This window comes from Trachinotus anak, unplaced genomic scaffold (assembly GCF_046630095.1).
Source record: "Trachinotus anak isolate AG129_WGS33_773 ecotype Australia unplaced genomic scaffold, CSIRO_AGI_Tana_v1 ptg000008l, whole genome shotgun sequence".
In the NCBI taxonomy this organism is placed as follows: domain Eukaryota; kingdom Metazoa; phylum Chordata; class Actinopteri; order Carangiformes; family Carangidae; genus Trachinotus; species Trachinotus anak.
The window spans coordinates 18,303,512-18,326,687 of NW_027273859.1; the positions used below are offsets into that span (position 1 = coordinate 18,303,512).

The following is a 23,176-nucleotide window of genomic DNA, read 5'->3' on the forward strand; positions in this document are numbered from 1 at the left end:
TGCACAGAAAATCCATACTGCAGAGATGCAGAGATGAATGCAAGCCACATGCTATTGGTCATTAAAAGAATGTTTTAATCTTATTTTTTTTAATCTGTCTTGTCATTTGGACTGTTGACCAGACAAAACAAGACATTTTGGGACATCACCTTGGGCTCTGAGAAATCATAATGGGACTATTCACTACTCCCTAACTTTTGTTTTCAGGCTTTAGCCCTAAACAATACCAAAGCATATTCTCTCTTACATGATCCTGTCACTGAAATTTTGATCTGGTCTGGTCTGATATCAAAACAGATTCCACCAAATTGTAACACAACATTAAAAAAAAGTTACAATATCTACGGGAGCCTCAAGCAGTGTTATCTAGCTTTAAAGAGACGACACATGAGGGCAGATGCTTTTTTGATGTGGTGACTGACATTACACAGAGAAACACAATGGCAAGGGGCAGATTCAGACAAACCTGTCTTTCTGTAGAGCATCAGCTCTGCCAGCTGTACCAGTAGCAAAAAATAGACCAAGAGAAACCAAGCTCCACTTTTAATGACCATGTAAAACTCTAATCAGATCAATTTCACACGCAGACATCTTCAATTTGGTGGCATTAGGAATGAAAGCAGACTCTTTTAGGGTAGTACAATGAGAGCAGCACACTGGCAGAACATAACTTTACTGCTACCCTGATGTATTATTTAAGTTTTGATAAGTAAAATCATACTTACTCTTACTTTACATACAAACATACTTTTACACTGAAGAGATCTTGAAAGGAAGAGGAAAAGAGACAGAGAAAGGGATAGAAGAAGATTTAGTTATTATTAGTCAACCAAATACCCACAATTATCTAGAATACCAATAATTATTCCCAGAAAGCCATGTGCCCTCTAGTGACATATTCAGCCATACACACACACGCACATACTCAAGCACACACACACACACACACAGGCAGTACCCCTGCTCTTGTTAATATCAAGGACTTAACAAACCACCTGGGCAATACATTGCTCTGGCTAAATTCACTTTGCATAATTACTATTTAACGGGTTCAAGAGATGTGACCAGGCAAAATTAGATTCACCTTCATCAAATGAGCAATTACATATAGTCTAATCCAATATTCATACTTCTCATATCACAGAGGTGTGTACCATGGAGCAAAATGCTGTAAAGACAGATGTTTGGCATCGTTTGTCTTGTCTCTCTCCCATATACTCAGTACTTTATTTTGCACATTGTTGTCCTTCACTGGAAAGTTTCCCAGAAAATCAGGACACACAAGCATGTATTTTTTCCAAACTGTGATCATAAGTCACGACTAGTAGGCTGCTGTTTAGAAAACAGACACGCTCAAACCGTGACACTGTTGCACAGGATGTGCCACCGCCTGGAAGCATCATGATCTGGTCAATCACAGTGTCCACACAGAAAGCAATTACCATCTAGCTTTTTTTTTTTCTCTCATCTGCAATCAGCTCCTCCATGACTCTGCTATTTTAAAAGCCTTACTTGTCCTCTAAATGGTCACAACTGGAGCGGGCAGCACCACTAAAATATTTGCTTTACAAACCACAACTTCCCTGTGCTCTCAAAAAACTGCTGGGTTAAAAAATAACCCAACTTGATACAGTGTTATAAACTCACCGATAAACACCATCTCGTCCAGGATTTCCGCTCTGAAATGTTTCTCTTCTGTATCTCTGATGTGAAAAAAAGACTAGGTCAAAATTTGAAAAGGCCTGAAATAAAGTTAAATATTGCACAGCATTTTGTTTTTGGGGGCCATCCCTATAATCTGGAATGTCTCTGAGTGATTGCCTGACTGACTTTCTGTCTTTAATCACTGAATATATTTTTCACTGTGACATAAATTCCCCATACCACAATAAAATCAAATCACAAGACGGCAAAGTGAAGAAGTGCATTTGCTAGCCTTCAAATATGCAAAAGTTACCAGTTCATGCTTGCCTTCTGATGTCCAAAGGTTAGCAGCTAATACTAACTTTTCTTCCTGAAAATAGCAATTAATGCTAGCCTTGTAATGTCCTGACATAAAACATTTAGAAGCTATTGCTATTGTCAAACTTTTAGGACTTCAACAGCCAATGCTAGCTTCATAGTGTCTGATTATTGTTCGTGGCAAGATAGTAGCTAATGTAACTAACCTGTTCTCATTTGATTTTACCATTAAATTTCAATCGTCAGCAGCTATTGTTACTGGCACTGTAAAAAGTAGCTTTATGCTTACCTTTGTCCAAAAGCTAAACTTGTAATATTCAGAGGTTTCAATGAGCTAAAGCTATCTTTGTAACTGTAAAGTAAAGTTAGCATCTTATGCTAACATAATGCCCAAAGGTTAGCTTATGCTACCCTTCAAATTTCCAAAAGAAGCAGCTAACGCTAGCCTTATATGTCCAAATTTTAGAAGTTTAGTAGCTAATGCTAGTCTTATATGTATGATCAATGTTTATGCTTACAGCTAGTCTTGTATTCCATAAGTTAGTAGCTACTGTTACTGACATGTTCTCATTTTATCTTACCATTAAATGTATGAAGGCCAAAGTCAGCAGCTAATGTTACTGGCACTGTGTAATTTAGTTTAATGTCAAATATTTCCTGAAGAGTACTATAACTATTGTCCCTGAGGTAGACATAAAGACTCATGCGGCTCCACAACTGCTAGATGTGGAAAAAAGGGCAACTGTTAAGTTCACCTACAGTCAATTTTACAGTTTCTCACAAACTTAATCAGTTATTATACTTTGACAAGTGTGTTCTTGGTGACTAATATGGATGAAATGCTGGAAATCAAATGAAACTGCTCTTAAATAGTGCATTCAATGGCCCATTTCAAATTTAAATTGATCAGAATGCAGAAAAAAATGTCACTGCACTAATAGAATTAGAGTTTGTTGAACTTATTTATGGCATCGCTCTGACAGACACAGCAAATAACGTTGGGATAAAATGTTCATTTCTGCTTTCAGACATAAGTTGCAACATATCTATGTAATTAATTACAGTTTCAGACAGGGATATAGTTTACCCATAGTTAATCTTTTTATAAGCACAAGCCTCTAAAATATTGGGATGGCAGATCTTCACAATTAATCCGATTACCCTTTTGTTGCTTCTGCTGTCTTCATTAAGCACATTTTAGTAAAATGTTCTGTGCAATGTCAAACATCAATCTACTGAAATAAACAAATACAACCTAAATCTGTTAAACATCAAAAAAACTATCTTTAAATCATCATGTATAGTGTGGTGAAGGACAACAACAAATCCTGTTCACCTAATTTGTGTTACAGATGTTTGCAAAGATGAGCTGTGTCACACATCCAGCCTGATAATGACCTAGTTATCCCATCGCCTCGCACACTAAAACCACGGAAGGACCTGCGAGGGTGGCTTGGAGACAGACAGGGGTTGTTGGAGCTCATCATGGTGGAGAGCAATCATCCATGCCCTCTAAGGAATGGGCTGTTCTGCTGCCTGCTCTCATCTCTCCATTCATCCAGTTAGTTACGGCATTCAGAAACCTCAACATATTTATATGGAAAACAAAACAGACTTCAAATGATTTCTATAATTTGTACTTATATCTTGCACAGACATCATCTTCCTGTTATGTATGAAAAGCTCTCGCATTTGCCATCACACAGCTGAGTGTCACTCAATAAAAAACTCAAGGGTTGTTGGTTGGTGGCAGTATCATTATGGAGCGCTTAAGTGCAGAGGTACGTACTGATATCTAATAGACAGGTCAGTGTGCTCTCCTGCTTTGTGAGTGGATGTGTGTGTGTGTCTGATGAAGAGGGGAAAGCGTGGGCTGACATACTGTTAGACAGAGAAAGAGATGAGTGTTTTGAAGTCTAAATCATTCTATATCTGAAATCTAAAATATATATTTGAAAATTACACAGGGGATTTCAAGTTCAGTCACAAATTTCTTGAGGGGACTGAGACCTGGACTCTCATATTAACATGTTGTTCTTAAACTATTCCTAGCTTTGACTTCATGCTTGGGTTCATTGTCTGGTTGGAAAACAACTCTTCTCCCAACTTGCAGGATTTTAATTAGTTTCTAGTGATTTAACTTAAAATTTTAAAAAATAATAATGTAAATGCTTGTCTACTGGTTGAGAAAATGCATTTGATGTGATGAAAATCCTCTTAAAATCTCTTAATGTAAATTGAAAGATGTATGTTTGGCAGGATAAAAATCTATTCTGCTCAGGAATCAAGCTTTTCACCCAACAGCTGCAAAATGCTATTCAAATGTCATTATCTTACAGACACAGAGCCGCATGGAGGCAAGTCAGTGTTCCAAGATTAAAATGCAGAGTTGCTCAAAAATACATTCAACCAAATGACTTATAGGAGAGCAATGTGTTTTATTCACCTCAGAGATTCACCTTACTGTAATGTACTGAAAACTAAGCAGTGACCCTTCTCGAGGCTCAATTTAACAGCACCCCCCACTGGTGAAAGCTTTAGTAAGCATAAGCTTAAGCTTCTCCTCATTAGCTTTCCTCGTCCTATTTAACTGACGAATGCCCAGACCTTACTGTTATGAACAGCTTTCATATATATACACATACATATATATATATATATACACATACACATATATATATATACATATACATATATATATATATATATATATATATATATATATACACACACACACATACATATACATACACACACACATACATATACATACACACACACACACACACATACATACATATATATATATATATATATATTTATATATTTATATTTATATTTAATTATCAAACATTAAGAAATTCCATCATTTATTTCCACACAGCTCTACCAAGATTAGAATTTCTACCTGCTTGGGTGGGTCTGATTTATTAGTTTCTTTTAAAAATCAGATGCTTGTAGTAAACTAATAATCCATTAAAATAAATACTCCAATTAGGCTGAGCTTCCATTTAAAAATCGTTGATCTTACCCATCCTTGAGCTCCTTTGAAATTCCACAGATTTCGTTTATTTGTAATATTACCTTTTCTTATAGTCACAAGTGAGGCCCTCAATTTTCACAAATTAAAAAAAAAAAACAAAAAAAAAAAAAAAAAACAAAAAAAAAAACAAAACACAAATCACAAAATATAGCAAACAAATTTCAAAGAATGTTCAAGTATGATCATTTATTTTTATATAAATACATATAAAATACAATATAAACAACATGTCACATATTTCTTACAGTATTAACTATCGTATAAAGGGATCTGACAAGGAACTGGGAGGGGGGGAGAAAAAAAAAAAAAAGTTCACCCACATTTTTAGGTTGTATATACACAAATCTGTAAATCTTATGTTAATGTGGGCTTGCACCTGAATAAAAGGTGGAACTCTTTCCACACCAAGGTTGATCCTGTGACCTCAGTTACCAAAGGAGTATCGTTACATTCACTTTTCAGTTTAAGATCATCATAACTATATATAAAACTACTCCACAGACCTAAGTCCAAAGACTGAAGACCTTATCAGCCACAAAGCTTCAACATATGAAGCAAATACTCAAAAAGCAGAAAACATGCTCATATTTTGTGACTGGGTGGACAAGTAGTGAATCCATGTAATTGTGCATACTGTGGTCCAGTAATACAGCGTTATTTTGCAATATGCCTCAGTTAGGAAGCAGTAAAACTGTAGCTAAAGCTCTGGCTCCTACATGAACCTTTAGTCTTCCTCTCTAGCATCTCTGTCACGCCATTGCTTCATAGGAGATTTAAGTCAGGAGAATAAATTGCCACCATCTTTCAGAGAGCTCTTTTCACTGAATGTCTGTACCATCAGCAGATGTGACTCAAGCCAGAGAAGTGGGCATGCACATGTGACCAAACCTAAATACACCCTGTTCTGCATGCATGAAACCATATAACAACCTGAACAGGACGTGTAGCCTAAACACCATTTTAAAAATGTCGACTCAGAAGTCATTTTTCGGCCTAGTGAAATAAACAACCCTTCAGTTTTCAGTGCACGATTTAAAAGAAAAAAAATGGTTTTCCTAAAAGTTTTCTGAGAAATGTGATCAAGTCACAAGGTAGGAAAAAAAACAAAAAACAACACAGATCTCAACACTAGAAGCTTTTTGAGGAGACCAAGTATAACTGTACTGTACAGCTGAGGGTCCTGCAGTCACACCTTAGACGAAGACCTATAGTCTGAATGGTGGAGATGATCTTCAAACTTGAAATTAAAACTCATACATAGCAGATAGGATATTTTGATATTTCCATAGCAGAACTGGGACATTACCTTCAGTGTAAACGAAAGATTAAACCCTTCAGCTTAGGTCTTAAATATAAATTTGGTCATAATTTAAAGATTGTCTTTTGCAGTTGCAAGTAGAAAAGCAATAAAAAAAAAAAGAAAAGGAGGAAAAAAAAAAAAAAAGTCCAAACAATTTGGGGTTGACAACTATCACAGTGGTTTGCTTATGTAAATCAGGTCAACCCTGACACCCTCTGATCAGCCGAGTCGTGCATCACTCATCTTTTTCATGATTGGCGTTTCCATTCATAACTCCATTGGTGTGGTGGGCCCATGTCTGAGCCTGCAGCACTTTAGGCAGTCTCTTGCCCTTGGTGTAGGCGTGGTACCAGAAGTTGAGGAAGAGGAACAGGAAAATCAGGCCGTAGAGGCCGATGATGTAGATAAAGATGGGGAACTGGTAGGGGCAGTCCTTCATGAAGAAATACTGGGAGATGTGGCTTGTTACCATAACAAACTGAATCTGGGGAGCAACAAAGAAAGGATGGGTTAACTTAAATTGCCAGGACTCCCCACAGGTCTTTATAATATATATTTGAACACTAAGATATACAAAAAACCCCATGAACTAGTTAGACTACTTTACATACCAGCTGAATGGTAGTGAGGTATTTCTTCCACCACAGGTACTTCTGGTAGTTGGGGCCCATGGCAGTCAGGCCATAGTATGAGTACATGATAACATGGACGACACAGTTGAGCAAGGCGTGGAATGTCCCCAGACCACCTGAAATAGGGAGTGTATTAGAGCTTAGAAAATTCATGTAGTGTCAGAAAATCTTGCTTGTACTTTTTAAAAAAAAAAAAAAAAAAAAAAAAAAAAAAAAGAAAGAGGGGAGTTCTACCTGGAGCAAAACGAACACCAAACCACCAGGTGAAGGGCATGATGGAGTGATGGTAGACGTGAAGAAACGTCACCTGACTGTTCTTCTTCCTCAGGACAAAGAAGATCTAAAGAAAAAAAAAAAAAAAGTACAAGGAGGGACATTGCTCAGAGTTAAATTGTTATGATTCGACAAATGATAGATTCACAATGTAATGAATTAGGAATACATTAGGAATTCATTCATTTTGTTATTAGCCAAATATTTGCCACTTACTGTGTCCAACATCTCAATGAACTTTGAGAAGTAGTAAAGCCAGCATGTTGCCGCCATCTAGAGGAGACAAAGAACATTTCAGTACTGGATCCAAATAGACATCCTGATGTTGCAGTGTGTTTGGTGCTGAATTCACATTTAATGCAATACAGCACCAAACAAATTGTAAAGGAATCACTTACCCTCATGGCCTGTGGTGATTCAGAGTAGTCAACCAGGTCACAGTGAAAAGAGTATCCTGTGCCCCATCCTGACATCACAAACTGAAAAACAGTGAAAATTTCAGTCAACGTTATTTAATGTTCAACAGTTCTTCACAGTTGTGGCTCTTACACAGATACAATGAGGCTTTTCCACAGACTGTTTTGACAAGAGTGACATGTCAAAGTCTTGTTATGCAGTTCTTAGGCAACATCTGCAGAATAGACTACATGGAAATAGGAAATTACACCTGCTGATCTGGTTTAGCCTCAGATCAATAGTCAATCTGTGAACCAAGTTCACAAAACTGCCTATCAGCATGGGTCATGGCTCTGTTCTCAACAATAAGCTCCATTCAAAACAACAAACAAAAAAAAGGCTGGTGTTTCAACTGTGAGGTTGTGGTATGCATTGCTGTGTGAAATCTTACATTAGAAAGAAGAAAAAAAAAAAAAAAAAAAAAAATTATAGTTATTATATGCAGCAATCCTCATTTCATGTCAATTATGCACTTAAGGATTTAAAAGATAACATGATGACTCACCTCATAGCACATGTAGAGTGAGAGAGCGACCACACTGAAGTTGTAGACAATGAGAACTCCTTTGAGGTCAAAGGCTTTGCGGTTCTCCATTATCCGAGGCCCGAGCGATGTGACGAAGTAAATGTATGCTGCAATGATGATCGTTTGGGGGAGAGGGGACGACATAAGTAACCAGTTCTCCGTCCGCGAGTCTGCAACAGAGGCACGTTGACAGGTTTGTCAAATCAACAGTGTTCAGATACAAAGTTAAGTGAGGCGGTGTATCGTGTTTAAGCATTGAAGGTAGCTTTATGCCAGGTTTGTAACTTTAAACCTTACACCATCACCGCTTTTGGTTTTGTCTCTCAAGACCTACCTGCATTTTGGATGAACCCATCATAAATGAGTGCAGCTGAGGACTTAATATTGTCAAACTCCATTTTCAGACAAGAACCTTGCAGTTCACCTAAAAAGAGCAAAGGAAAAGGTTAGGAAGTCAGTTTGGATGAGCTCCCTGGCATTTGGATAGGGAGCCCAGCTCGAACCCGTGAAGTGGGAAAAAGTATTTGTTCACCAAAATGTTCATAAATATTCAAAAGCTAATAAATACACAAAGTGGGTAATAAACTGGATTAAACAAACTTTGGGGGGAAAAAAATAAAGTAAAGTTTCACATTGAGGAACTATTAAGGGAACAGATAGTTACTGGTTCCTCAACTTTCATTAGAAATGCCAAGCAGGAAGTAAGTCTCTCCCCAGGCAACTGGTTTAGGAGTTGTAAAAGAAACAAGTGTAACCAGAGCTATTCACTGAAACAACAAACTATTATTTTTTCCCATATGCAACCAGTTATTTAATTTAAGGATGGCATTTTAAACACCTGATAAAATCTGAACAATGTTCAGCTTCGTACAGTTACAGGTGGAATATGAACATTTGTAGTTATACTTAAAAACAGCACATTAGGCTAGGTCAGAAATAGGACTGTAAGAGGAAGAGGGAACTCAGATCAGCCATTCTTTGCCCCCGTTCTAAGCATCAGAGGCAGACAAAGCCAAGAGTGTACAGGGAGTACAATAAGTAGCTGTCTGTGGCTCAGTTATCTGAGAAACAACAGCGTGACTCGATTCATTCAAGAAACATGTACACATGGCTATCTTTAAAATAATTTCTTGTCCACTTACAATGTGTTTGTGCCATAACAAAACCAAAACCAAAAACAGAGGTAAAACCTGGCCTCCTCAAACTGGAAATGCTTTTCATGAGCTATTGAAGAACAAGAGCAACAGAGAATGGGCAGATATTTGTTGGCAACCATGTTATAAACACAGTTCTAATCAGTTAAAAATCTGTTGATAATTGATAATTATTCATTGCAGCCCAAATCACGACTCAAATTTCATGAGTCAAAGCAAGCTGTTCAATGAAGTGCCAAATATGTTTAAAATGTTTTGGACATCGGGTAATCCCTGGCAGAGTCACAGGCTCAATGCTGGTTTCAGTAATAGGTAAAAGTTCAGTGACCGGCTTGACTGGTTTATGAAACGTGCCTGTAGTATGGGAAATATGCCAAGGGGAACTGCTCAGACACCTCACTTTGACAAACCACAGGTCAAACAAAATCCTGCCACGCAAATCCATCCATCCCATTAAACCATCTTTGTTTCTAGAGAACTGCTGTGCCATCAGTGCAGAGCTTTAAGTAAATGCAAATGGACACAGCACATCACCCCATGTCTGCTAGGTGTACATGGGACATAATCCTACATGACAGGTTTTTTCAAGGTGTGTCCACCTGAACGCAACAGGAACCTGAACGGGGCAAGGTGCAAGTCATTGGATGAATTGTGAAAAAGGCATGGCTGTCTAGAGTCTCTGCACTAATGAGGACATGGCAAGTCTTGACACGCCAATTAACGTTATAGTCAGGGATCCTGATTAAAGGCTGCTACTCCAGTGGCACACCTCCTCCTTTGGTGCCTGCTGTGTCAACTCCCACCTTCAGACAAAAACCCAGGTTAGAGTGAGTGGTCCTACAGGATATCCCGCCCTGGTCGCATTACTGTTTGATAGCTGAGGCAGCCTTACTGAGGTGTGGGTGATTTAAAAAAAAAAAAAAAAACACACAAAACAAAAAACAAAACACTGAATTCAACTCTTAACACTAAGTTATCTACGTTACCTGATCTTATAAAAAATAAATGTGTGCCTTTCTGAATCCAGACAAAATGCCAAATTTTAAATTTAAATTTTTTTTTTTTTTTTTTTTTTTTTTTAAATCATGCTTGAGAAATATTAATCTAATTAGCAACACCATTTATATCCATTCTTAGACTATGTCCGAGTTTCGCTGTTCAGTTTCACTGTGGCCCTCAACAAGTGGCCGAGTTGAAGACGAACAGGTGATGCAACGTATCAAAAGCAAGTCCGACACCCATCCACCTCACAATGGCAGGAAGTGTGTCGTCAATCATGGCCACGCTTTGGCGTCGACGCACCTGTGCTCTCACATCTTGTCTCTCCCTCTCTTAACTCTCAATTCTCTTATTTTTGTCCGACCAAGTTGCGTTGAACGCAATAAAATAAGATTACTAACCTTGACTGCTGCTGCGGATGCCGACACTCAATGAAAGTCCCTCGGTTCCGTGAAACTGACTGTATCCAATGTCCCTGCTCACCTGAACTTCCCACAGGTGTTTCGTCTGCTGTGGTTACGCGCAGTCAGGGGCGCGCTTTCCTTGCTCTTTATTGTAATCCAAGAGGCGGGGCCTATCACCCGGCCACGCCCCCCTCGAGCGCTGATTGGTCAATTCGTCACCAACAATGTAGATATCGGGATTCTTGAGTGATGCCTCATCGAGAGCAATGTCCCGATTTTGTAATAATTCAGTGTATCCTTCACACACGTAATCAATAATTGGTTTCAGTACAAAAAGGGCATTAAAAGCTTTACAGTTAGAGTTTTTATTTTCCATAAGCTACCTAATACAACAGTGAAGATTACACAAGTCAGGTGAAGGAGGTAGTATTCCCAGCGCTTTCATTGCCAGGAGACAGACACGTTTTTAAAAAACTGTACAATTCAAGACACTTCAGGTAAACTGGGGAAAACAGAACTAAATGATACATAATGAGGACACAAACAGTATCCAGGATATAAATAATCCTTTCACAAACAAAGCAACTGTATATACAATTGCATGTAAGCAAGAAATAATGGTAAATTTTAACAATGTTGATCATTGTAATGTGTCATATCTGTTCCAAGTGTTTACAAGGCAACAAAGCCAATATGTAAAACTGTGATGGGGGTGGGACAGAGAAAGCAGTTTCAGTATCGTTCCCTGCTGCTTACTTTCAGCAAGGGCTGACAGCGCAACTTAAAAACAAATGCAAATTTTCCCAGGAATGACAACAACACAACCTGTGTTTTTGAATGCCTGGTTACTTGCATGTGAGGATGATGGGTAGTCTCTTCAAGATCAGCTGCAAAAACACACAAGCTAAAAGACAGGCATCACACCTGTTTAAAAAGCTTGCAAATCTCTCTCTAGTACTTCTATGAAGTCCCTCCTACCAAAATCTAACCATTGATATTACACATTGTGTAAACTTTATATGGTGTCAGCATAATAATAGTGTGTGAGTTGTGGGAAATTACAATAAAGATGTATTCTGCTTGTCTCATATTATAATTTGCACAAACCGTGGTGGTTATCCCCCATGAGTATGACCAAGGACTATGCTGGCTTTACATTCAAATAAAAATTTGCAACACAACAAAGCAATGCTATATCAAATGTACAAAAACACAAATTATTCATAACATGGTGCATTCTTATAAAGTTGGACAATTATTTACACAAATCATTTTAATTTTAAGGCCTTTTAACTTTCTCAGAAATGATGAAACAGGAAAAATGTCCCCAAACTAATATTTATCTTCACAGGTGTCCGTGGACGTGTGATTTTTTTTTTTGACAAATTAATCGTGAAGGATGTGTGCTCATTTGCATGCTCAGACAACCATGTGTCCACTTTTCTCCACATATACAAAACACCAGCATTAATCTTCATCACTGCTCCATGTGTCCTGAAAAGCACGGTTCACTGAAGACTGGCCAGCAGCAACCTGTAAGGAATCAGGAGATTCAGCTCAATATTAAGTCTAAATTTAGATATTCTTTTTAAATAGATCCATTAGACAAATACAACATGTATGCACACAGATCACAACCTTTTATGGGTATACACTGTAGCAAAAAACCTACCACATAACTGCATATATGTTCAATTACTGAGTTCATCTGATAAAAACAGGTTAAACTGGAAAAAGCCAGGTGAGAGGAAGCCATTTGTAATTTAATAAGCACTACTAGAATGTAGAAATGGCATGACAGAGCTGCAGAGACATGACAGAGTGTCTGAGTTTGTATGTAGATCACTATGTTTCAGATAACATTGACGTGTCATAACTGAAATTCCTTGGATGACACAATCTATGATATAATTTCTGCCACCATAGGAAAGTACGAAATTGAAAGTTGAGACTGTCACTTTACTGAAATCATACTGTGGGCATTGTAATACAAAATACAGACATAAAGCACAGAATTAAGTCTGTTCCATCCACCCATCCATCCATCCATCGGACTTGTACCGTATTTGCACATTCTGACTCTTCTTCCACATCTGAGGCACGAAGGGCAGGAACCCACGCCAGGATGTTACAGTCTTTACCTCCACTATACAGCTCCTACATATAAAAAGCAAAGGACATTTCAGGTCTGACACTTTGGTTGACACACTGTTATAGGAAATGAAAAAGATCTGCTGTTGCAGCATAACCTTCACCTTAAAGCACTTGAACTTAAAGCAAACAATGACATCATCACCAGGGGAATATCAGCGTTAACAAGCAGTTAACAAGAGTAAAATAATTAACAAGCTCAAAACTGTCCACGCAATGCAAGGAGACATTGTCAGTGCCATAGAACTGATCAGTCAACACTTCAGACAAGAGGCTTAAAAAAGCAGAAAACACATTTTCAGGACTAGGTGTCCGTTCCTGGAACTCTTCAAAGTGACGAGCTGCCCAACTGCATTCTTATGTCCTTTACACATACAAACCCTTTGTATGAAACCGGCTGCGGAAATTGCCCAATAACGAGGGTGTGGGTTGGACATCTCTCTACATTTGTGATGATTATATGTAATAATACAATGTATGTATAATAATTAGGGTGTTTCTCACCACACAAGATTATAACAGACACTCGAGTAGAAACAGAAAATGAAGACAGACAACTATCACATTAGTTACAATTAATGGACACTTGAGTAGAAATTCATAACTGAACAAGCATATTTTAATAGCTCCATGTTGTTAGTTTTGTTTAGAGTGTAAGGAGAATGATATGACAAACATGCCAGGGATTTGGAGATATACTGGAAGAGTACTGATTTCAGCTTGAATTAAAATATATATTGGTTTTAGTCAGATGTTATTTTTATGTCAATATTTGGCCATTTGTAGAATTGGCATGTTTGTGTTTCAATTGTAAAATTAGCAACAGAATACATAATAAAAAAAAAAAATTTAAAAGGTTGACAATTTATAGCAGAGCAACTAAGAAAGCTATGATAAAACACCAATGTCACATCCCTGTCCTCCTGGCTTTCATTCCCTTCCTGCTATACTCAAATGACAACAAGCACAAATGTTGCAGATAATGGTGAAACTAAAGTAACACTTATATTCGACTTTGAGATGGTTAAGATGATTACTTTTGTGCAGTTAAACCTTGAGAAACAGTCAATATTTAGGCAGAGAGTGCTTACTTGTGCCTCACAATGTGGACGCCTGTATTTGCATTTATGGTAGCTCAGTATACCTCTGGAAATGTTGACTTTAACATGTTATCTGTCCACATGGAAGTGGCTCATTTGAGACTGCCATGGTGATTGCAAATTTCTACTCCACTGGCAACACCAGAGCAGTTGAAGTCATAAAAAAAGATGGTGGACAGAAAGACACTGACCTGAATTCTCTAAGCATACAGGAGAAATACTAGACCTGACTGGCAGAACAAGCAGAAATAGATACAGTAGGTGGAAATACAAACAAAGGCAGCACTGCAGATAGATGGGTACGCTGGCAAGATGAAGAGAATAGTCACGACCTGGGCCTTTGGTGCGTCTCACCTGGTAGTCTGGGTGGAACTCGCAGCAATCGACATTGTTGTAGTGACCCCTGAGCATAGTGACCAGCTCTCCAGTGTGGAGGGCATACACTGCAATGGAGCTGCCGCATGGCACAAACACAAACTCCGGGCTGCAGCCACTTGACACTGTGAACTGTAGCCTTTTACGACTCTCGTTGCAGACCGTGCCATAATTCACCTGAGGGACAAAAAGTGAAGGCATACAAGGTTCAGATATTGTGTTTATAAAGTCCAAATATAAACTGCTTATTGCACCAAACAATGTGTGATGGTTTCCTGGATAAATATGAAGATTATATTTTATGTGGTTTAAGGTTTAACTTTTCACCAGAAGAACAACATAACAAGAAACCATCATTTTAAGGCTTCTAAACCTGAACTGAGGACATGAAACTCCATGTTTAAATGAATTCAAAAGTATTTAAGAATATAGATATATTCCTTTCAGGCACTGTAGCACTTTTCAAGGACTTGAGGAAACACTGAATTAAAATCAAACAGATACAAATTAAGCAAATTACCTCCCTTTGATTGGGTAGAACTATTAGGCTTCATTCATGTCTGTGAAACAGGTTTGAATTGTGTAATGCATTCCTTTCACATACCCCTAGTGCGCACCAATAACTCCCACCACATAATCAATAAATCAGCTTTGACCTTCGCATAGGAAGGTCATCTACCCTCACTGGTTGTCTTGTGCCTGAAGATGGAAAAATGCCCACCATGGCAACTGCGGCATGAGGCAGCAGAGCAGGAAATTAGAACAGGAGACCGTGTGAGAGCCCAGAGCAATAGCACAGCTTCCCCAGGCTTTAGGGTAAAGTTATGTTTCTGTGGTGTGGGGTTGTGTATGAGGTAACATGTTTTGTATGGACCCAAGGCCATAAAGTAAAATTCTGGACAAAACACAGATTCATGCTATTTGTCTGTCTCTGCTCTGATTTCCTGTTGTCATGGTGGGAACTAAAACAGTCAAATAGTCTGTCCTGAAGGGCCTGTAAAAGCTGTGATGTAAATAAGGCTTTCCAGTGGCTGATTGTTCATTAACAGTGATTGTTAACCAAACATTAGTTCCTGGTTTACCTGTTTACACAGTGATACCAAAACTTCATCATTCATGGCAGGGAAAAAGGTTGATTCATTTAGTTACTCCTCCCACTTGATCCACTAGTTTTTCAACAATATCCAGTTGTTTAGAAAAAAAAAGTACTGGCAATTACGAACAACAATGTTCAACAATGAACTGTTTTCAAAGACCCTTGGAGACTCAAGAAGAGTACCCAAGTCCCCTTGGTACTTAACAATTGTATCATCTGCAGCAGTACATGAAAATGACCTTGGAATGGTGGATGGCAAGAAATAGTAAAAACTGTATCTAACATTAAATGGATGGCAGATTTAAGATTTAAGAAAACGTGTAGTGTGGTTTGTTTTCTTGACCTAGTTTGAGCTTGTATAGCAGCATTCTGTATTAGCTGCAGAGTCTTTACAGTCTTTTGGTAGCCCAAAGGAGAGGGCATCCCAGTGACCTAATCTACTACTAATGAAAACGTACTCAACACCCTACTTAACGATCTATCAAGCTTTTTAGCCTTATTTAGCTCATTGTTTGGGTTTTACAGCGCACATACTTACCCCTGATAGGTGGCGATTTGAATATATTATATAGGTGGCGATTTGTGAATAATTCTGATAAACTTACTGAACACCACCTGCCAACTGTCAAAGTGAAAAGCGCAGACAAAATTAAACGTGGTAAATATAACTGAGCATCTAGGAAGCTAGATGCTGAAATTTTTCAAAAAAGTCTGACAAGAACAGACAAGCAAGGAGTGTTAATATTACACTTATTTTCAGCAGGTGGCCAGAAACATGACTCAAAATGAATGCTAATGTTGGTTATTTTCTGCTGGATGTATACATAGGCAATTGTTTGCTTACAACAACTCCATAAGCCTGTAATATAGTAGTGGTTGTGTATCTGTTAGCTTGTTTCAGTGTTTTTCAAAACATCATCTAAGTGTAAGCCAATATAAACTGCACTAGAAGAAGACCAAGAATTTTGAGCCTTGTGGAACTCAAAATTTCCAACTGAGACAAAATCATTGCTGATTTGCAGGTACAGAAGACCCTGAGGCTGTGGTAAGAGGGAAAATCAAAACTAAAAACGGGTGTCAAAGAGGCGCTTACATCCAGGACAGAGAGTGAGACTGAACCTATATTTCAAGGATAACGCATGACCCCACCAAAAACAGTTTCTACAGGTTCTAAAACTAGGCTGGACTGGAAGGTATCATGTGGGATTTTAAAAAAATATATTTATTCACTTGTCATTCACACTACTTTTAAGAATCTGATTGGTCTGTCTGGTCTGTCAAACTGTTTATTCACGTGGGCTATGAGCACAAAGCCCTCATACATACTCCTTACCAGTGTGTTTTCCCCAGTGGCACTATTCCATAGTCTCATGCGGTCATCAGTTCCAGTTGTGAGGAGGTAGAGGCCATCACCAGTGAAGCACAGGCCATTCACTCTGCCATTATGGGCTGTGTTTACTGGTCACAGACAGGTAAGTTATGGTTACTATGTATTTGTCAACCATTTCCTCCAACGACATGCTAAGATGACATGCAGGCTGGTTTTTCTCTAGGCTTGGGCCCCCCTTGGCTTGTACACAAACAGGAATTCAGGCAGGAATAACAGATACTATTTGTGCAGAATGTTGACCTCTCCTCTAGAGAGACAAACTCAGTTCTGTGTTAAACTGAACAACCTGAAAGTCGCTACGTATCACAGTTGACAAGAGCAAAATGTTTTTAAATGCATCACTGGAAGTATCAGTTACCAGGAAGGTTAATTCTGTGGCTCTAGATCTAAACGCTTCTTCAATTCATACTTCAGGACATTTTTGGGTTGTATGCACCTTGCCTCCTATATGTACACAGTATCCCTGTGCAGGACCACCGGAAGATATGTGCCATATTGTGGGGTTGATAAAGGGCCATACTGGACAGTAAGTGATAGACTGGTGTGGTTGAAAAAGGGGGAAAATGTACAACAGGATGATGCAACACATCAGCATACCCCAAATTATTACCTCACTAATTACAACCCAGGGATCCATCTGACATCATCTACTGTCCGATTCCCTTCAATGTTTGTATTGCATCTTTTCTGCTTCTCTAAATAAAAGGCTGAAACATCTTCTGCCAAAGGTCCTGCACACTCAGGATAAATGTGTAAAAGCTGAGTATGTAAAAGAAAGGAAAGGGAAGAGGTAACAGTACCTGCCTCAGAGGAGGCTTTCGACTTGTCTCCACTGTGCTGGTCCAGAGTGAAGAGACTATCAGAAGCCCGACGCACATCCCATACTTTCACCTTGCTGTCTGCACTTAGAAGGAGAGATTGTGGAATTGTTTGTTTTACTCTCTGCTTGTTAATTAATGAAGATACGGTCCTATAAACTACACAACATAAGAGACAGTTCATTATAACACCAACAGATGCGATGCAGGGATTTACAGGTACAATATATGACAGATGAGCTTGCTTACACTAGTGTGTGTAAACCAGTGTTTACTTTTAAAGGTCAGTTTTCTGTTGGGAATTAACATGCTGCTTCATAATAGAATATCACATGTGTTTCTGTGTGCCTCTCTGTGCCAGTTGTTTTCAAAATGACTTACAGTCCACAGGGACAGCAGCACACTGATCTCAATGGGTTAATTAGCAGGTCTAGTGTAGCATAAAACAGGTGGGGACTGTATCTACCATATGCTATACTGACGGGGCTACTAGAGTGCCACAGTGCCTATCTGCAAGCGATGTGGTGCCATTATCCCAGAATCAGGGTTGCAACGTGGCCAGATGGCCGGCAACTAAGATGACAAAATCTGCCAGGACACAACATGGTGGGGATTGTCCTAGACCTGGCACTATTTTTTGATGTGACTCTGAGGGCAAAAAAGGGGATGACTTCAGAAGGGCTGTCGGTTACAAGTGCTTACCTGGCTGTGGCCAAGATGTGCTCGTATCTGGGCGACCACCGGACAGACAGGATCTCTGCTCTGTGACCTGGAGGGGGAAATAAGTTATTGTTTATCACTTAGCTATGTGCATGTGCAACTACAGATAAATGTGTGTGTGTTTGTGTGTGTGTGTCTGTGTATGGTCTAGTCCACTAACCCTGAAGAACATGAATCCGTGAGCCAGACTTCAGGTCACACAGCTGGATTTTAGGGTTTTTAGTGCCAACTGAAAATGTAGAGAAGTTGAGACAGTTGTAAGAGGCTGCCATTATTTTTTTAATTGAAAAAAAAAAGGGAATTACCAGGGCAACATAAGAGCTGAAAACACCATTTAATCATATAGTTTCAATATCAAATTCCCACTTATTAATATTGTCAAATTTTACAGATTGTGATAAGTGAGTACAATCTGCTACACTGTGTGTAAGGGAGCGGTGCTTGAGAGGGATAAAACTAGAATCCCAGGTTCTCACAGATAAGGTGTGGTAAACTTGAAAAAAAAAAAAAAAACACTGATACTAACTTTTGATAAACATGAGCTAACACACCCAGCGTGTATACACTAGAGGAAGGCAAGGCATTTGGCGAAATTTAACAGGACAAAGAAGATAATTAGATCATTTTTAAAATGTAAATTGTAGTGAATAAATGATCTACTGTTGCTTTTTAGGAACAGATTCCCTTAAAGGTGTCTTCCTAGATAAAACAGAAGACGTGGGGGTTTTGTTTTCACACCTGTTTGACAAGCTTCTGCACCTCCTCTAACGGGGAAGGACACAGAAAAAGGACAGACCCTGTGATTGTGTCCAGCCTGGAATAAGGCGTGTCAAAGAGACAGCGCATGTATGTGGCACCTGTCTGCACATTTATGAGCACATACCCAGAAGGCATGAGTAACCTGTTGGTCCTGCTTGGTGACGTAGAGCGGTAACACCTAGATTCCTATAATGTTTTGGAAATCTGTCTCTGAACCTGAGTCCACTTGTAACCAGGTTCTGACCTGCGTCTGTCCCCTCCAGGACACTTTATAAGCTGGGGTAAAAACAAGGATACCAGACAGGGGCAGTGTGTGAGGTGTGCTGTTGGGAAGCATGTAGGGCATTGCTCAGAGTAACAAACTGATGACAGACTGGGTAACTAATGAGATTTTTGTCCTAAATACAATGCTTTTTAGCACACAAATGCCGGCAGGTACCCCAGCTGGTTTGTTCTGCGTCACTGAAAAGTGTGGGTTCATTTACACACACGCACCTGCAATCAGACTGTGCTTCCTGGCGATCGGAGACAGGTGGTGGCTGTAGACATTGCCCTCAAACTCAAAGACTTCAGCAGGCTGGAGAATCAAAATGTGAGAGAAAGAGAGGGAGACGGACCAACAGATAGTTTCAGCAAGCTATCTGTATGTTAAGTGCTATGTTTATTTGTGTATGTATGCTGTGGCATAAACTCGCCACAGTTGGGGGACAGTTTGCAGAATGAATAAAAATAAAAGCAAGTAGAGAGGGAGGGCACAGCAGCTCAGAGCTCAGAAGGCAGCTCACCAAGTGGTGCTTACAATGCAAATTCTTCAGCAATATAAAAAGCCTCTCTGTGCCCCATCTGTCAGTGTGTGCCAGCACCGACGTGGACTCAGCCGATGGGCACACACACAGAGGAGGCTCTGTTTGCATAAAAATACCCCATGTACACATACACTATGTGCGCAGCAATGCACAGCACAAACTACCGTGAAAATACACAACCACAATAAATAATTTAATAGGTATGTGTGTGTGTGTCTGTGTGGGATGGAGAGACAGAAACACATAGAGTAAAACAAATGAAAGGTCGGTGGGTTCTTTTCTGTCCTTTGCCTGACCTTTTGAGGTAACCGTGATGCCAGTGTAACTCTAGCACAGCTCTGAGCCTGCCATATGGGACTATGTGGCACAGAAAGGTAGAAAGCATGAAGCAGAAAATAAGAAAGAGCAGGGAGGAGACAGTAAAAAAAAAAAAAAAAAAAAAAAAGCAAAAAGGGAATAAGGTTTGTGGAGCTAAAAGAAAACCTAACAAACAAATCTCCAGTATACTCTGTATAAGTTACCTGCTTATTAGGATCATCTGTATAATGCAATAAAATCCTGTAGCTGTGCAATAAATCCTGTCTTAGTGACATTTATATTACAACATTAAATATTTGTTGACACTGTGTCAGAGAGTTATCTCTATAGTAACTGAGTTTATATTTCAAATTTCCTCAAATTTGTCCATTCCACCTTTACATATTATACATGGAAGAACTACTTGTACAGGTCTGCCTAATGGTAACTCAGAGTATATTAACATAGAATAAACTTGGTATGTAGGTGTCACGCCTTACCTTCAGTGTCTCAGTGTCCCAGACCTTCATGGTCTTATCAAAGGAACTGGAGACAAACATGCCTGTGTCATAAGGATACCACTGAACTGTCTCTACACTGAATTTGTGGACATGCCGGCTAGACCTAAAAAAAGAAGAAAGGGGGAAAAAAAAGTCCTGAACTGTCACTAAAGCAATACACATGCTCACAGAAACAGATTCCTGCAGACAATCTGCTCTGTTATATTCAAAACAAAAAACCTACCATATTGTAGCAGCTCTTTAAAGTATTGTTAAATGTTAATGAACAAATGAATGTGCCCTGTGTGGACTGGCTACATTCACAATGCAAACTGTAATGCTACATTCTTCTGTAGCCCTGTTCAGCCACGTGGGTGCATGCGTTCATGATAAATCTTTCACGGAACAACAACAAATAAAATATGATGACTATAACATGTTACTGCGGTCGCAATAGAATGCTACCCTCTAGTGGACAAAATGAGTAAATGACGTAACAGTCACCTGCCCACTGAGCAGACTGCCTTGCAGGTGTACTGTGGCTTCCCACTGTAGTTCTCCAGGTCGTAGATAACGATCACTCCATCTGCTCCTCCAGTCAACATGCTAAACAACAGAAAAGGTGAACTTCAAATGCAGCATTACTTTGTCCTACGCAGCTTTTTATACCTGTTCTCTCTGGTCTGAGGGATTAGCCCAAGTGACTGGAACATTGTCTCTGGAAATATATTTAGTCGTTGAGTTATTCAAAAGTAATTTCTCATACTCTGAGAGCCGCAATGCCAATTCACCACTGAACAGAAATGACAGTATGACAATGGCTTTGGTCTTATCTTCATGGATACAGCTAACTGAGGAAAAACCTTTTCTTATGATTTTGGTGAGCTGACCCATTAGGAAAAAAGCCTATACAGTATTTAACCAATATAGTGTAACCAGACAACTCAATGGTACAGAAAGTAACCTTAAAATCACAGAACACTTGGTCTGATTCCTACTCTTTTGTACTGTGTTTATGTTTTTCTGGGTCAGATACTGAATTTAAAAAAGGAACTGTATAGAAAAAACACAGACATACAGTAAAGAGCATGATTTTGTTCTATGCGTGAAAACTCAGTTTTAACAATGTGTCGAATACCAAGGAATTCTGAATGATTCCCAGGTGTAGGATAGACTTTCTGCAGCTGTTTGTGTTTTTTCCTGTTTTTTTGTAGGGTCCTGTGATATGCATTACATTTAAAGGCATTTTAATTTAATAGGGAATAATTATATAGTAATTCATAGAACTGCAGTAAATCCAGACTTACTATTTGCCCTCTATTGCTTCAATGTCAATGGTGTTAATACCATTTCCATGGATTCGGGCCACATCTCTGTCAGGATTCAACTTCAGACTGAGGACCCTTTGGAGATATAGAAAGAGGACGAGATCTGCATCACTGGACATAATTGATTCACACAGATTTTCATAATTAAAAAAAAATGCCTGTGGGGAAACTGGAATGTTTAGTTAAATTAGCAAACATTTGCCAGTCAAAGTTTCTCAAATCTAAAGATGTGTTTGCTGGTCACTATATTTATCTTTTTCTAACACTGTAAATTGAACAGTTATGGGTTTGTGGTTATTCCTCAAACAAACAGGTAAAACTGACTCTAGACAATCCAGAGACAGATTATTGTTCATGATAAAAAAAAAAAAAGTGCCTTACAAGGTCCTAACAGAACAAAGAAGATAATTATAGGCTTTATATTTGAAAGCACTCTCTCTTTACTTTTACTGCCTTGAACTTTTGCACAGCGTTGAAAGTTTGGGCACAAATATACAGCGTAATATTTACATTTAGTTAACACACATAACTTTCATATAGCACAGGTAGCACTAAATGAGCCATCCAACCACACCACCTAAAATAAAGGTTTATGTGCATTTTTCGGTCGTTATGAAAACTTTCCTAAATTTAGGGAAGTTTTAACCAAGTAAACCTTTGGTTAGAAGGACGTAAGGCTACGTGGACGCCTCCCGCCCCTCGGAGGTCTTGCCCTCCTGTGTCTGAGGTACCTGAACCGTCTCTCACCTTCTCGTTGACTCTGCACGTCGCAGTCGCAGAGGGTCATCTAGTCCAGCCTGCCGTGCTGTCAGAAAACCCAACATTGCTTCAATTTGAAGAAAAAAACCGGAGTGAATTTGAGAGCAGGACTACTTTTTGAGCTGCGTTACCGCTGGCTAGCCTAGCTCACAGGCGAGCATATTTCCTGCGTTAAAATGAGTTTTTCATCGTGAAATGAATCTTGGCTCGTCGAACAAGGCATCATGTAGCAGCCAAAGCTCCGCGGGAGCTAAATACGCTAATTGAGTCTTATCAGGATATTATTTTTCATTATCTACTGTTTATTTTACATTAATTTTGACTAGCT

General features: G+C 39.0%; 3 protein-coding genes across 3 annotated transcripts in view; all 3 read right to left on the reverse strand.

Annotated features, from left to right (window-relative positions):
* The window catches only part of pde4d (phosphodiesterase 4D, cAMP-specific), a 184,673-nt gene extending 182,909 nt beyond the window's left edge, over nucleotides 1–1,764 (reverse strand). Inside the window, exon 1 of the mRNA XM_071483195.1 lies at nucleotides 1,648–1,764. Within this exon, the coding sequence (XP_071339296.1) occupies nucleotides 1,648–1,660 (13 nt within the window). The 5' untranslated portion in view covers nucleotides 1,661–1,764. The remainder of the gene's footprint in view (nucleotides 1–1,647) is intronic.
* Nucleotides 1,765–5,173: 3,409 nt separating this feature from the next.
* Nucleotides 5,174–10,873, reverse strand: elovl7a (ELOVL fatty acid elongase 7a). Its single transcript, XM_071483210.1, has 8 exons — nucleotides 10,747–10,873; nucleotides 8,527–8,616; nucleotides 8,172–8,362; nucleotides 7,609–7,689; nucleotides 7,427–7,483; nucleotides 7,172–7,277; nucleotides 6,917–7,053; nucleotides 5,174–6,789 (listed from the first exon to the last, which is right to left on the reverse strand). The coding sequence occupies exons 2-8, from the start codon at nucleotides 8,588–8,590 to the stop codon at nucleotides 6,541–6,543; spliced, it is 885 nt and encodes a 294-aa protein (XP_071339311.1). The 5' UTR covers nucleotides 8,591–8,616; nucleotides 10,747–10,873; the 3' UTR covers nucleotides 5,174–6,540.
* A 238-nt stretch (nucleotides 10,874–11,111) lies between these two features.
* On the reverse strand, nucleotides 11,112–22,976 carry ercc8 (excision repair cross-complementation group 8). The gene is made up of 12 exons (XM_071483209.1): nucleotides 22,837–22,976; nucleotides 22,069–22,164; nucleotides 21,266–21,367; nucleotides 20,762–20,885; nucleotides 19,654–19,735; nucleotides 18,560–18,628; nucleotides 18,382–18,448; nucleotides 17,662–17,765; nucleotides 16,805–16,929; nucleotides 14,355–14,552; nucleotides 12,811–12,906; nucleotides 11,112–12,282 (listed from the first exon to the last, which is right to left on the reverse strand). The coding sequence occupies exons 1-12, from the start codon at nucleotides 22,911–22,913 to the stop codon at nucleotides 12,217–12,219; spliced, it is 1,206 nt and encodes a 401-aa protein (XP_071339310.1). The 5' UTR covers nucleotides 22,914–22,976; the 3' UTR covers nucleotides 11,112–12,216.
* Between the last annotated feature and the right edge of the window lie 200 nt (nucleotides 22,977–23,176).